The following is a 15010-nucleotide window of genomic DNA, read 5'->3' as shown; positions in this document are numbered from 1 at the left end:
CAGTGGAGTTTTTTGGCCGCCAGTGTCCGAACACCAGAAAACTCCCAGGTTGTTTTGAATATTGCGCCTATTTTCCCAGTTATTTGCCTATCGTCACCTTTGACATGTTCTTTCGCTAACTTTAACTTGCGCACGCGCTGAGACAACCCCGCGTCGTGAGTTGCGATGACGTAACATGCGCTTCAGCCATTTCGATTTGTCAGGGAAGGTCTTCGCGGACTTCGTCCCTCTTTTTTGTGGGTTTTTTGTAACTCTTTATGGTTTGAATCGGGAGGTTTCAAGATTCAGGTAAAAGCAAAATATGTATAGAAACCCCTAGCCCACTGTCATTCAGAATAGTTAAAGGTGTACATCAAAATCAAGGTTTGATTGTCCGTTGTCTTGAATGCTTCGCCAGAAGTTTCGATGAGTGCGCGCCTCGTGCGATGCGTACATCTATGCATTGAGCATGCACTCTGTGTATAGGAGCAACGTCTCCCAGCGATTTTACAGTACCAATATCATTATGTCATGTACTAAGTTGTGAGAATATTTAGGACTGCTTTCAATGATCTGTGTGACAGTAATATGTAGGTTTTAGTTCTCCGTGTAAGACCATGTTGTAGGAAAGACAAATTTGAGGACATTTGTATACTACAAGTATGGTTGTGATGTACTGTTTCTGATTGTGACACATGTTTGTACTATTTCAGAAAACCCCATGTTATGGTGTTAAAAGAAGATTAGAAATCGACTCCCGAATTGTTGAGTTTTCCATCCCTGTCTCCACCATTCTTTTCTGAATCCTGCTTCTGCACTGGTGAAGATCGACATGGCGCCGATGGAAGACTTAAAGAGCAAACGCAAAGGACTGCGTGCCCGTTGCACGAGGGCTATCAACCGCCTTAAAGAGAACATCGATAAGGACACGATTTCGCTGCTGAGACTTGAGCGAGAACTGGATGCCCTTGCAGCGGACTTTAGACAGGCATGTGACATCAATACTGATATGATTTCGCTGGTGGAGGAAGATTCGACGGATGCTGATGCATTTGTTCATTGGGAGGCGGAACTGATTGAGGTGTATTACAACTTTATTGATGAAGCCGCTGCCCATCAATCGAAGCTGACCAAAGCTCGGCCACCTTCCCCCACAGCTTCTACTAGTGGGCCTGCATCCGGTGCTGCTGTCATCACGTCGCCCCCTGCTGGACTGGTTCCTGTGTCATTGCCGCCAGTCACTGCTGTCATCACGTCGCCCCCTGCTGGACTGGTTCCTGTGTCGCTGCCAAGCGGTACTACTGCTGCTGCTGCCACGACGGCCCCTCCTGGGCTGTTTTCCGCCTCGCTGCCGACTGTTCCTGCTACGTTGCCACCTGGTTTTGGTCCGCCACCCGGCTTGTCCCCAGTGATGACTGCTGCTGGTCCATTGTCGCTGTCAAGTACACCGTCCATTGGTGTACCGCTTGCCAGCCCGTCTTCGATTCGGTCTGGTGTTCGACTCTCTGCCGGAGTCGCGTTGGATCCAGAGCCCACCTTCGACCGGTGGATCGATGAACTGGTGGAGTTTCAAGAGACGGTATTGCCCGGTGGTGTCAGTGGTGAATTGACTATAGCGTCTGCCCTCTATCGCATAGAGGCGGGTAGAGACATTCCTACATTAAAGATAAAATCGTTCAGCGGTAAAGCGATCGATTATGTAGACTTTATCGATAGCTTTAAACTACACATTCATGAGAAACCACATCTCAAAGATGATGCCCGTCTTGCGCAATTGAGAATGCATCTCTCTGGTGATGCTGAACGTTTGATAGCTGGTTTAGGATGTGCAGGTGTGATGTATGCAACCGCGTTGAAACAACTTAAGGACCAATTTGGGGCCCGCAGTGTAGTTGCTCGTGCCTTTATTGATAGAATTGCAAGGGGTAAAAAGATTGATAATTCTAGAGATGCACTTCGTGATTTCTCCATTGATGTTATTAATGTCATCGCAGGTCTGCAGCGCCTCCAGTACTTCGCTGATGTGAACGCCGTTGCAACTCTACGCCGCATCGTCCAGCGTCTCCCTGATTACCTCATTGACAAGTGGCAGGACACAGCCGCCCATATTCGCGAGCGTGACCCTATACGCGCGCCATCAATAACCGATCTGTCCGATTTCCTACGCAAGAAAGTCAGGGCAAAGTGCGACCCAGACTTTGGGGATCTCCGCTCCACTGACAAGGGTGTTGCTGGTAGTAAGTATGAAAAGCAAGGTACCGGTAGTCGCTCCTTTGCTGCGCAGGCTGTCAAGTATAAGTGTTACATCTGCTCTGAGCCACACAAGGTGCCTGAGTGCCCCACATTTGTCAGTAATTCAGTCTCAGAACGTCACAATCTTGTCAAGACACATAATCTGTGTTTTTCATGTCTTGTCAGGGGTCATCGATCTAAAGACTGCAGGTCGAAGAGGAAATGTGGGAAAGCTGGATGCACTAGGTGGCATCATGTGATGCTACATGTTGACTCTCCACCTCCGATTGTCCAGTCTGCTCCTTTTTCAGGTTCTGCCACAGCGGCTATTGACAAAAATGGTATTCTGCCTGTAGTTAGGGTGTTGTTTAGGGCTGAGAATGGTAGGATCAGGCAGGGGAATGTCTTGGTTGATTCAGGGTCAACGACCAACATTATCCGGAGGGATTTTGCAAGAGGTTTGGGCCTCCAGGGCAAGAACGAGCCCATTGAAGTTCAAGTTGTTGGTGGGTCACAGCAGGGCCAGCAGGATAGTCGTAGACTAAAGTTCTGGATTTCCCATTTGGATGGAGGGGAGGAGCACTTAGTTGAGGCTCATGAGATGGATTGCACAGTATCTGAGGTCTCACCTTTGAACATGGAATATTTGCATTCATTTTCTCATCTCAGGGATTTGAACATCTCCCACCCTGGTGGTCCAGTCGACCTAATATTGGGGGTTCAGTACAGTCATCTCCACTCAGAGGAAGAGGTCAGGCGTGGATTGGATTTTGAGCCCATAGCCAAGCGCATCCCACTGGGTTGGTATGTAATCGGTTCTGAGGGGAAGGCCCCTAAGCGGCTGTCTGTGAATCTGGTTAGGAAGGTCGATATGTCTGACTTGTATGATCTGGAGGTGCTTGGGGTCAGAGCCCCAACTTGTCAATGCCCTGTTGATCCCATGTCCTCAGAGGACAGGAAGTCTCTAGCGCTGTTGGAGAGATCTGTGAGTCTGGAGGGGGACCGATACATGATCGGTTTACCCTGGAAGAGAGATCCCTGTCTCTTGCCTGACAATTATTGCCTGACCAAGAAGAGGCTAATCTCTTTGGAAAGGAGTCTGTCTCGTACTCCAGAGAAGGCTTTGCTTTATGATGCCGCCGTCGAGGAGTATGTCGACAAGGGATGGGCCGTAAGGGTTGACCCCTGTGATCTTGAGAAGAGGCCTAGGTTTTATCTGCCGCATCATGGCATATACCGTCCTGATAAACTCAGCACACCCCTAAGAGTAGTCTTTGACCCAGCTTGTCAGTTCCAGGGTGTCTCCTTAAATTCTTTTCTATATAAGGGCCCAAATTTGATTGGAAACTTGTTTGGAGTATTGCTTAGGTTCAGGGAGGACTTAGTTGCTATTGTGGGTGACATCTCTAAAATGTTCCTTCAGATTTTGTTGAAGCCTGAGGATACCGAGGTGCATCGTTTTCTGTGGCGAAACCGGGATGACACAAGAGACCCTGAAATCTTCAAGCTGACCAGAGTTGCATTTGGTGATCGATCATCCCCTGACATGGCGAGCCTAGTGATGTTGAAGATAGCTGAGCGCCACAAGACGTCTCATCCGGAGGCTGCCCAGGTCCTAGAAGAAGATCGATACGTGGACGACCTGATACATTCCTGTGGAAAGACAGACGTTGCCCGAGGCAAGATGAGTGATCTTGATGAAATCCTAGCGACAGGGAGCTTCAGAGTCAAGGAGTGGTACATTTCTCGTGGTATCGGTAAACCTGAAGGTCAGCCAGCTAGTGTGCATAGTGGTGAGTCTATTAGTCTTGGAGGTAGCGGTAACGATAGTGTCAAGACCCTTGGGGTCTCTTGGGATCATAGCACTGATTTTATTCATTTCAAGGTGAAGGATCCACCTGACTCGTCTTTGACTAAGAGGTCTGTATTGTCTCATCTGTCAACTCTCTTTGATCCACTTGGTCTTGCTACCCCAGTCACAATCACTGCCAAAATTGCCATGCAGGACATTTGGAGACTCAAGGACTTTGGTTGGGACACTGGTCTGCCCCCCGACCAGGTTCAGCGATGGAATGAGATTTTCTCCAGTTTCAAACAACTTGAGACAGTGTCTGTCCCTAGGTCAGTTAAACCAGACGACGCATTTGGAATTCCCCAACTTCATGTTTTCGGGGATGCCAGCATTCATGCATATGGGGCTGTTGCCTACATGCTGTGGCCAACAGCTGATGGTATTAGCGTCCGCCTGTTCTCGTCTAAGGCTAGGGTGGCCCCACTCCACCAAACCACAATTCCGCGCCTTGAGCTGATGGCAGCTCTCATTGCCTCACGTCTGGCTAAGACTATTCATTCTGAGCTGCGTACCAAGCCTGAGGTCCACTTGTGGTCTGATTCTGAGATTGTCCTCCACTGGGTCAAGTCTGACTCTCTCTCCTTGAAGCAATTTGTTGGGGTAAGAGTTGCTGAAATTCAGGCAACCTGGGATCCCTCAGTTTGGAAGTTTGTCCCAACAGCCCAGAATCCTGCGGATGATCTCACCAGGGGATTGACACCAGAAGAGATGGCCGGTCGCTGGATTGAGGGGCCAGAGTTTCTGAGGAAAGGAGAGACACATTGGCCAGCTCAGCCGTCGAAGATTGCTGAAAGGGATTGTGAGAAGAGACCGGAAAGACAACCCCCCAATATGTCTGCATCAGATGTGAAGATTGTTCCACCAATCAAGTGTGAAGACTATTCAAGTTGGCCTAGACTTATCAATGTGACAGCATTGTGCCTCCGCTTCTTTGGTAATCTGAGGGCCAGGGCAAGAAAGGAGGATATAAAGACCGGAGAGCTTGAACCAGGAGAACGAGAAAGAGCTGAAAGGTACTGGGTTTCTACTGCGCAGAGAGGGCTCATTGATTGGGAAACTCGTTGCAAGGATCTGGCTCCCTTTGAGGACAATCAGGGTTTGCTCAGGGTAGGAGGTCGTCTTCGCAAGTCTCCGCTGTCCTATGATGAAAATCATCCTTTTCTCCTCCCAGCATCTTGCCACATTTCCAGATTGTTGATGAGAAATGTCCACTGGAAAAATGGACATTGCGGGTCTGAAAGTACTCTCTGCCATGGCCGGAGAAAGTACTGGTTTCTGAGAGGTCGGAATTTGGCACGTCAGATTGTTAGAGATTGTGTGGTGTGTAGGAAATTGCGCAAGTCTCCACTGGTCCCTTGGATGGCTGACCTACCCAGTGAGCGTCTTGCATTGTTTGCTCCAGTCTACAGTACTACAGGCCTTGATCTGTTTGGTCCATTCTTCCTCAAATGTGGTAGAAATAAGAGCACGAAGGCTTGGGGAGCCATCTTCACCTGTGGTACTGTAAGGGCAGTACATCTTGAGATTGTGGAAAATTTGTCCACTCAGGCATTTCTCCATGCCTTCAGGAGATTTGTCTCGCATCATGGATGGCCGTCAACTATCATCTCAGACAATGGTAGCTCCTTTATCAGCACGGAGAAGGAGCTAAGAAAACTTGTACAGGAAGGGCGAGAGCAAATTCAAAGGTTTGCCGTCCTCCACCAAGTCAAGTGGCGTTTTATAACCCCTCTAAGTCCAAACCAGGGAGGATTTTATGAATCACTTGTAAAATTGGTCAAGAAAGGTCTCAAGTTAGTTGTTGGACAACAAACCCTCACGTGGAATGAAATGTCCACAGTATTCGCGGAGGTCCAGAATCTGGTCAACTCCAGGCCATTGGGTTATAGTTCAAATGATCCCAATGATTTACAGCCCTTAACGCCCAACCACTTTCTTCTTGGAAGAGCATCGGCTGAAACGCCACAAGGTCCATTCAACCCAACCAAAAATCTCCACAAGAGATTTGAATTTACCCAGAGTTTGGTAAATCAGTTTTGGACACGGTTTGTTCGGGAATATTTGCCCACATTGCAAAGAAGGTCTAAGTGGCTTCGGAAGGACAGAGAGGTTCAGGTTGGTGACATTGTCCTTTTGGTTGATCCAAGTGCAGTGCGCGGTCAATGGGAGCTAGGTCGAATCGAAGAAGTATTCCCTGGAGACGACGGTGTCATCCGCAATGTTCGCGTCAAAGTCAAGACCGGTTTCAGGAATCGTTCAATTCAGAGATGTGTTCCTATCCTAGAGTGTGATGGTGAGGACAGTGATTTCGTTGGAAGTGAGGAGGTGGTTCATGAGGACCAATAGATATTGTGTTTTTGTGCCTATTGGTCTCGCCCCATATTCCATCATCATATTCCGTCATTCCAAGTTTAGTCTATTATAGACATTTCTATTTCTATATCATAAAAAATTAATGCGTCCGCGTTATAATCATAAGCGCGTCCTTTGGCGCCCGGAGGATGTTTTGAATATTGCGCCTATTTTCCCAGTTATTTGCCTATCGTCACCTTTGACATGTTCTTTCGCCAACTTTAACTTGCGCACGCGCTGAGACAACCCCGCGTCGTGAGTTGCGATGACGTAACATGCGCTTCAGCCATTTCGATTTGTCAGGGAAGGTCTTCGCGGACTTCGTCCCTCTTTTTTGTGGGTTTTTTGTAACTCTTTATGGTTTGAATCGGGAGGTTTCAAGATTCAGGTAAAAGCAAAATATGTATAGAAACCCCTAGCCCACTGTCATTCAGAATAGTTAAAGGTGTACATCAAAATCAAGGTTTGATTGTCCGTTGTCTTGAATGCTTCGCCAGAAGTTTCGATGAGTGCGCGCCTCGTGCGATGCGTACATCTATGCATTGAGCATGCACTCTGTGTATAGGAGCAACGTCTCCCAGCGATTTTACAGTACCAATATCATTATGTCATGTACTAAGTTGTGAGAATATTTAGGACTGCTTTCAATGATCTGTGTGACAGTAATATGTAGGTTTTAGTTCTCCGTGTAAGACCATGTTGTAGGAAAGACAAATTTGAGGACATTTGTATACTACAAGTATGGTTGTGATGTACTGTTTCTGATTGTGACACATGTTTGTACTATTTCAGAAAACCCCATGTTATGGTGTTAAAAGAAGATTAGAAATCGACTCCCGAATTGTTGAGTTTTCCATCCCTGTCTCCACCACAGGTGTACTACGACTTGACGCCGCTGACCGCCGGCGAACTCCACTCGACGCCAGGTATCAAACTGGTTTGAGTTTGGACTCCGGTAAACGCCAGCCAGGTGTGCTACCGATTCAGCGGCGGCGAGTGGAGGTGTTTGGCGGCGAGCGGCGTTCAGTCGAACTCCTCTGGACGACAGAGTTGGAGTCGGGTGTGCTGCAAGCTTAACGGTGCACGGGGTCAGCATTGCATTGCATTGCGTCATTTATCACAGGGCCGACCCCCTCAATACTTCCTGAAAAAAGCCTACATATCAAGAATGAGGTTTATTAGCTAAATGCATTGTTCTTTACAGCCATGCAAATTATAAGAATTTTCTGGAACACCCTGAAGGGTTGGATGAAATTGCCCTCTTGGGTTCATTTTCATGACGGAATTGGTTTCTAAAAAATGGTCACAGCTTCATTTAACTCTATCTCTTGACACGGTCGTAGTCCTGGTCGCTGTCTATGTCGTCCTGACTTGTACTATAGGAATGTTTGTTCTGCAAAAGTTCAATCTCTAACTGCAGGCAAATGACGAGGCCTTCGGCTATAGACCATCCCCTGTCCATCACTTTCATTTCATGTTTGAAAGGAAAAAGAGAATATTGTCCTCGCTCAAACTGTCCGCTCTTTCTCAAAACTGACGAACGACATTGTTGACGAATTCGGATTGTTTCAACTGTCAAACTGGGATGGGGCCGTTGTTCCACCACTGACCAAACTGAAACAGAAAGTGTCTCATACCGTCATGACAAGAAATAAGCTGTTTTTTATCATTTGAAAGCGGAATAAGAAGACTTGTCACCAGTTCATTGTTGACATTAGAGGTAAAGGGAGAATTTTGACCTCGGCATGAGATGTCAATCGTGTCAGGATTTTTTTGTTCATTGAAATGACACACCATGGCTCCACTCAGGACGCAGTGGGCAGGCCTCGTGCCTCCTTCAAACATAACTCATATGATGACGAAATGGCCTGCTCTGGGAGTCTACTCCACCAGACGGGCTGTGGACTAAACTGCCTCGGAAGTGTATTTGCGACGTCTAGACCTACTTAGCAGACGACGTAGGCCTATATAGGCCCTGCCCCACATTCTCTTAGCAAGGGCGTTGGCTGAAAAAGCCTGAAGTGACATTTGATGTTGTATATGAACCACGTGACCGCCGGCAGGCATGACAAAAGCGTTGTGCATAGTCTGGACACTGTTTTTTGCAGTTTTATCGACTTTTTGTCAGGTTTCGCACGACAGACGACAAGTTTGCTGCCATATAACTCGCACCGTCCTAAACTTCGGAGCTTTTCACTCGGCCCACATGATTGAGCTTTTGACGTGCGAGGGAGGATCATACGACTGACCCTGGTATTCGAGGATGGACTCTCACCTGCTTCTTTTGGAACAGCAGTCGTGCGTTGGCAATGGTTATAGTGATGGCACACTTGTCATGAGGATCCGCCAGGCTCCATTTCTCACTGACAGAGAAAAGGACCCGGACGTCAGGTTTCGTCCCCTTGTTCTTCACCCAATTTTCGAAAGCCTTCATGTACACTTTATGATCAAAGACGATGACGTCTTCGTTTATCGGCAAAATTTCGGGTGACGCTTGATTCCCTCTGAGGATGGTGTTTGCGTAGAATATGTTAAGGCTGAAAAGACAACACGACTGAAGAATAGGCCCAATTAACGTTGCTTAACATTGGTGATTGATGGAGAAATCCTCACCAATCACGGGCGTAGCTAGCGAGGGGAGGCAGAAGGCAAATGCCCAATGCCCCCCCCCCCCCTCCCAGAAGTCGCCAAAAAATGTGTTTGCCCATTATTTTGGCCTAAAATTTTCAAGGACATTTCGCCCCCCCCCCCCGCCCCCGACCAGGACGTGGCTTACCTGCTTATTCTGACTGCATGGATGTTCCCTTCCTCATCTGCAAATATGTATAGTCCTTGGTTCATTGCCTCTAGGATAAGTCTGGCTCGTGTCACTTGGCCATTTTCAACCTCTGAGAATGGGTGTATGTCAGGCCTAATCAGTTCTGCCCCAAGGCCCTGAAAGATTTGACAAGATCATACAGGCATGGATTAGCCTACGAGGTTTAACTAGTGGTTTGTTACCCTTTAAAGGGAATCCACAGGCAGCAGCCAGAGGTAGACAAGAAAAAGTTACTCGAGGTCGCCAATAGGGGTCTCTCCCATATCTCAGTACGTTAAAACTGTTCACGTTTGTATACCAGGAATATATTTAGTGCTGAACGGCACGTGACCCAGTGTCGTTACTGAGCATATTAGTTACCCGAAGATGCCCAATTAAACCCGCTGCTTTTGCTTATAGTCACCATTTAATGCTGGAAGACAATATTTGTATGTATACTCATTCATTTTCTTTACTCTCTTCAAATTAGCTGATAGCTGACCTGACGGCTTCAGACCAGGCCACTGGGATTTCAGACCTGTTGTAATCCCGGGGTTGTAATCACCAGATTACATGAATCGTATCGAAAACCCACGACAAGCCCTGCGGCGACTTACCTCAAAACAATCCCGCGCACCTGGCTTCAAGTAATTAATTCTAAACCCTCTATGACAAGCAATGTGGCATCTGTTAAGGACGCATCTTCGATGTTTGATGAGCACAAAGATGTCATGGACTGGAAAGGAAACGCATCGTATTTACTAAACTTTCTTCAAATATATACCGAGCCGTAGATCGCCCGCTGTATCTGTCGGCCGTTTAGGGATCCCCATCCCCATAAATTCAAAATGGCCGCTTGGCGGTCATGTTGATCGGAGCAACCATGTCATGCCAGTGCACGATTAAAGATTAGCTCTTTTCATCACGTTACGTAATAAAATTCGTTGTTGGTTTAATGAGGAGGTACTATCATCCGGAAATCGTTTTGCCTTAAACATGCTTATCCATCGAAACTGTTCCTTCTCCCATCACTGCGCACTATCAAGACTGCAGTTATTCGTTATACGCATAATGCGTTCTTTCGAGCGATATGGAAAAAGTTCGCTCTTCTAACATGATTACCTCCAAGTCGCACTGAACCATCACAACATTCAGCCTTCCTAAAGTCAATCCCATGGTAGTGGCCGGTGGTCAAGTTGCTCGGCAAGGTAATCGGTTCGTGTTGCTCTTCCATCTCTTGTAGTCTGTGAGGTGAAAGTACAGGATAGTTTTCACCTTGACATATCATTGGTTCCTGCCCGCCCATATGCATAACCACTCCACATTCTTCCGTGATCATATCCTCAGGTTGTGAGGCTGCGAAGTCTTCGAAAAGCTCTTGCCATTCCTCAGAATTCAAAGGAGTTTCCATACTGACATCAAGATCGATGTCAGTTATTGAAGGACAACTAGCCTCCACTGGAGCTGGAAAAAGGTAATCCAACAGGTAAACTGGTTTAAAAGGAATGATATATAGTCCTAAGATTGGTGACCAATCTGGCTTTCACAGCTGCAGCACTAGTAAAGGTTTTGCTAAAGGGTTAACAGCGTCTATGACGGAGTTCCGAAAAGTCCAATATTTGGGGACTTTTAGTCAAAGAGGATATGCTTTCTCGTTACATCGGTGATCGTGATGGATGTCGCGTCCTCAGATCTACCACAGATCCTGCCTAAACGTCTAGCTGGTATAATATTGTCTACATGTCAAAGTCGATTAGCACTATTTGCTATCCACATTCTCAGAAATAAAGGTTTTTGAGCTTATTCAGCCAACACAAATATGCACCATGTAGAGGATTTTCGGCGAAATTGAAAAACCCTCATACGTTGTTCAACATATCGAAAACCATTAGAGGCCTTTCATTTCACCGAGAACCTCTACGGGGCGCATATATTTTTGTTGGCTGAAAAACCTGGTCTTTCAAGAGGTGCAGGGTCGAGGGTCAGTCCGTATGTCCCAGGATTAAGAGAACGCCACAGAGAGAGTGAGCGACAATCATGGATCGGCAATGCTTTGAACTTACGCGGTGTCATCGGGGGTGTCATGTCTTCGTAAGTGGCACGGAGTCTTCTGTTATCCGCGTCACTGAGTGGTTTCACTATTTGGGGTATCTCTGCATTAATCGCTTGACCTCTCGCCTCCTTCCGGCGCCTCGTTCCCGGGGTACCCGCGTTTTCACCAGAGTCGTACTTTAAACGACAGATTTTGTATGCAAGGGTTTTACCCTCTTGAAGGATTTCAACAAATGGTGACTTCTGGAGAGCCTTTCGAAAGTTTTCCTTCAATTTTGTGATTTCTCTGGTGTCATTGCCTTTGTGCTTAGCCCATTCCTGCAAGGTTAATATTGGTATCAATCAATCAAGTGTAGGGAGTTTTCGAAAGGCCCCAAAACACCAACGCGAAACCTATCCCACTGTTCCTGATCGGACAGGCGTATGCGCTGGCGTTTCGGGGGACTGGATTTGCGAAAACTAAGAAGCACCCGAAACGCGAGGAGACAATCGCGTATATGGTACTTATGGTGTTGTTCGGATATGTTGCGATTATATGTTCCATACTCCTAGAGTTTCACCGATCTATACTGCTTCATTGATTTCTAAGAAATTGACAAAAAAGGCCAAGCACGGCAGGCGGAACACGACGTCATAAACTGGCATTGGACAACATAGGTCGAAAACCCATTCCCTATCCAAATTGAACATTATGAATGGCATCGAACGCTCTGGTCCATAATATCTATACATTTTTTTTTTGGGGGGGGGGTCTTTTTAACACACAAGCGTCGGTGAAACTTGAAATCCGGAGGAGCAAATCCTATTTTCAGAAACAACAACGACACAGAATACTATCATCATAGACGTCGATCTTTATATTCTAGTGTCGTTGAAGCGACCCAATGATGTATTTTGTGTTTATTTCATGGAAGTGACTACTTGACAAGCCCGGCTTACCAAACAGCGACTTTTTCTTGTCCTGAATGGAGAGCCGAACTCATTAATATTAAAGTAAAGTCTCCAGCTCGCAAAACAGGGTAGATTTTTTACCTGTTTGGCAAGCCCGGCTGGCCGAACAGGGTGGCTTTTTAGTGCTGTTTGGCAAGCGGCTCTCCAAACAGGACAAAAAAAGATGCCTGTTCGGCGAGCGGCTTGCCAAATAGACCCGGCCTTTTTTCATATATCAACTATCAAAAATTATAAGACAGTTACGGTATTTTACCATTATGTCGATATGGAGACGACATTATTGCTCACCCGGAAGATAGCATCTTCATTCCGCCCAGCTGCCTTGTCCTTCTTATGTTTCCATTCCAATCGGAATTCAAAGTTATCTTTGTTTGTCCATTTCAAAGCACTTGGTGTTTCACCAGCATCTAGCCTTTGTCGGAGGAATTCACGAAGTTGGTCCTTTTTCTGCTGTGCCATGTCGGTGTGAATCGTGTTGTTTTGAAACGGATATACCGCAGTCATGTCTGAAAAGTACCAAAAATGGAAAATTTACAATATTTGTATAAGTTTCGTAGCCTATAGTGGTTACCACTGCTCGCTACCACACGCAAAAGACCCCATTGTATTCCTGGATCGGTTAACTAATTTTCCTGGTTCTTCACTGTCCTTCGAATGAGACGTTAGAGTAACCAGACTAACTTGGTCTGGTTACTGTAAGGTAAAACCGACAGGTTCCTTTGATTTGCTGTCTGTCTATGCCTAGGCAAGCAAATTATCCCACCAATTGAAGTGAGAAACATGAGTAGCTTGCGTAGACTTTTATATTAGTACTAGAAATGGACCCGTGGAGATAGTATATACCTCAGACCGAAGACGGATCGAGTCTCAGGTGCCATAGCCTACTGAACTTCCAGCGCCTCCGCCCATTACGCGCGTTGCCTGGTACACTCCGGACGCATTGGACCCGCCTCGTTCTGTCGCCCGGGCCCGGTTGTAAGAAAGCATGATTTTGAGCTTATAGCATCATACTGACATGTTGTTTCCTGTACATCAATGAACAATTATATTGGATGACACGATGGTCTGCCCAGGGAGTCTAGTTGTCTGGAAGCGTTGACACTGTCCACTGCATGACTGTTAGGCCTATCACATATAATATAGAGCTATAATGATGTTTAAATTCTTCATATTTACTGCCTCCAGGTAAAAGTCAATTTTTCTGAAGAAATAGAGGAAAGACCAACTTACAACTTCTTCTGATTGGAAGCTACTGCGCTAATTCCTTCACAATCTTGATTTTTGGTTTTCCCTTTAGTGTTTGCCTGCGGGGTAAATCCCATCCTGAGTTCCAGGATGTCTCAGTCCTGCGTCGTATCGAGAGCCGTTGTATATTGAAAGCCCTTGGTATACGAGGATGGGTCAATACAAAAGCAACGGTTTCGGTTCCAAACTCGCACAGTGAAAAATCAGCGCATCCAGTATCAAGATTGTTTCGGTTCCTGACAAAAACATCCTCACTGGCAACACAGTCACGTACAATTTTAATTTGTTATCGAAATGTTCGGTTCTGGCCCAGATAATTTGAACCATGAGTTGACCGTCACTGTCAAAATACAACAGGGCCGGGTCCATGGGGACATTTTCAACTTGTATTCCGAAATGTAGGCCCTAATAGCATTCCGCGATGATGAGGTCACTGCAGCTGCTGCCCTCTATTTCATCGCTGAATTACAGGCAATGTCGGACAAGCGTGCGGTTTCGTAATGGATTCAGGCTTTCTAACTAGGGCAGTTAGATTCAATCTGGCACATGTCCGAGTGTTGGAAATACTACATAATTGTTCTGAATATTTCTCTCTCTCTCTGACTCTATGGTATCATTCATGCTAAAAACAATGCAGGGTCAAAGATAATTGACTTTGAAATAAGCTCAAATGCGTAGAAATAAGTGTCGATGTCCGACTGTCACGTGACTAAAACGTCATCAATATCTTATGCAAATGACCTTCCTTGTGAGCTATAAAAAGTAACTTCGCGGAATGCTATTGACCATGGGGACATTTCAACTTTCTACAGGGTGGCCAAGAATTATTTTCCTGACAATAGAATTCTATCGTGTATCCATTGTGTGAGGGAAAATAATTCTGGGCCACCCTGTAGTCCGAAGTGTAATTGACGCACAGCACATCGGTCTCATTAGGGAAGTTTTTTTAATAATAATAATAATAGCCCCTCACCGTAGTTCCTAAAATCATCGATTTCTCGGTCCTCACAGTACACCAGTGTTGATTCAGCAGTTGTTTTGGCAAAGACATGTTTTTCCTGAGTTTCTGAAACCTAGAGCGCTACTCAATAGGCGGCTTACAAGAAACTACGTATTTACTGTTGTTGCCGACGTATGTGTACACTGAACTTGGGATGTGCTTCGGCCCCGTGTTGAAATGCCGTCCAGTGCCAGTCGGTGCGTTTTTCGTTGATTTGTGCAAAATTCAACATATCTCAAAAGTTCAATGGTTGACCCTCGCTTTTTTTGTAAAGCGTAACCTACTGTCTTTCATGGGGAAATGGTCACTGTAAGAATTATTTAGGAAGAAATGTATAATATTTGGGGGTTTTCGTGATTGTCCGGCCCAATTGGCAATATTGCCATTTGGATGGTGAACAGAGCAAGGAGCAAATGCGACGCTTATTATTTATTTAAAGAAATAAAATGCCCGATTTAACATCCTGCAGAATCAGGGGAATCGAGCGTTTCCAGTGATATACGACACACATGGGATGTCCTCATGCATTCACTTTGGAAACGCATTTTAA

The 15010-nt window shown here is 46.1% G+C and overlaps 2 protein-coding genes across 2 annotated transcripts; one reads left to right on the top strand and one right to left on the bottom strand.

Annotated features, from left to right (window-relative positions):
- Positions 1-811: 811 nt before the first annotated feature.
- LOC135496049 (uncharacterized) lies at positions 812-7492 on the top strand. The gene is made up of 2 exons (XM_064785158.1): positions 812-6380; positions 7290-7492. Exons 1-2 carry the CDS (start codon positions 812-814, stop codon positions 7490-7492), a joined length of 5772 nt encoding a protein of 1923 aa, XP_064641228.1.
- Positions 7493-7528: 36 nt separating this feature from the next.
- Positions 7529-12715, bottom strand: LOC135495915 (uncharacterized). The gene is made up of 7 exons (XM_064784940.1): positions 12504-12715; positions 11276-11582; positions 10335-10676; positions 9830-9948; positions 9192-9349; positions 8691-8952; positions 7529-8029 (listed from the first exon to the last, which is right to left on the bottom strand). The coding sequence occupies exons 1-7, from the start codon at positions 12672-12674 to the stop codon at positions 7991-7993; spliced, it is 1398 nt and encodes a 465-aa protein (XP_064641010.1). The 5' UTR covers positions 12675-12715; the 3' UTR covers positions 7529-7990.
- Positions 12716-15010: the final 2295 nt, after the last annotated feature.

Source organism: Lineus longissimus, chromosome 11, assembly GCF_910592395.1.
Source record: "Lineus longissimus chromosome 11, tnLinLong1.2, whole genome shotgun sequence".
In the NCBI taxonomy this organism is placed as follows: Eukaryota; Metazoa; Nemertea; class Pilidiophora; order Heteronemertea; family Lineidae; genus Lineus; species Lineus longissimus.
Note: the sequence above shows the minus strand (reverse complement) of the source record. Positions and strands in the feature narration are given on the sequence as shown.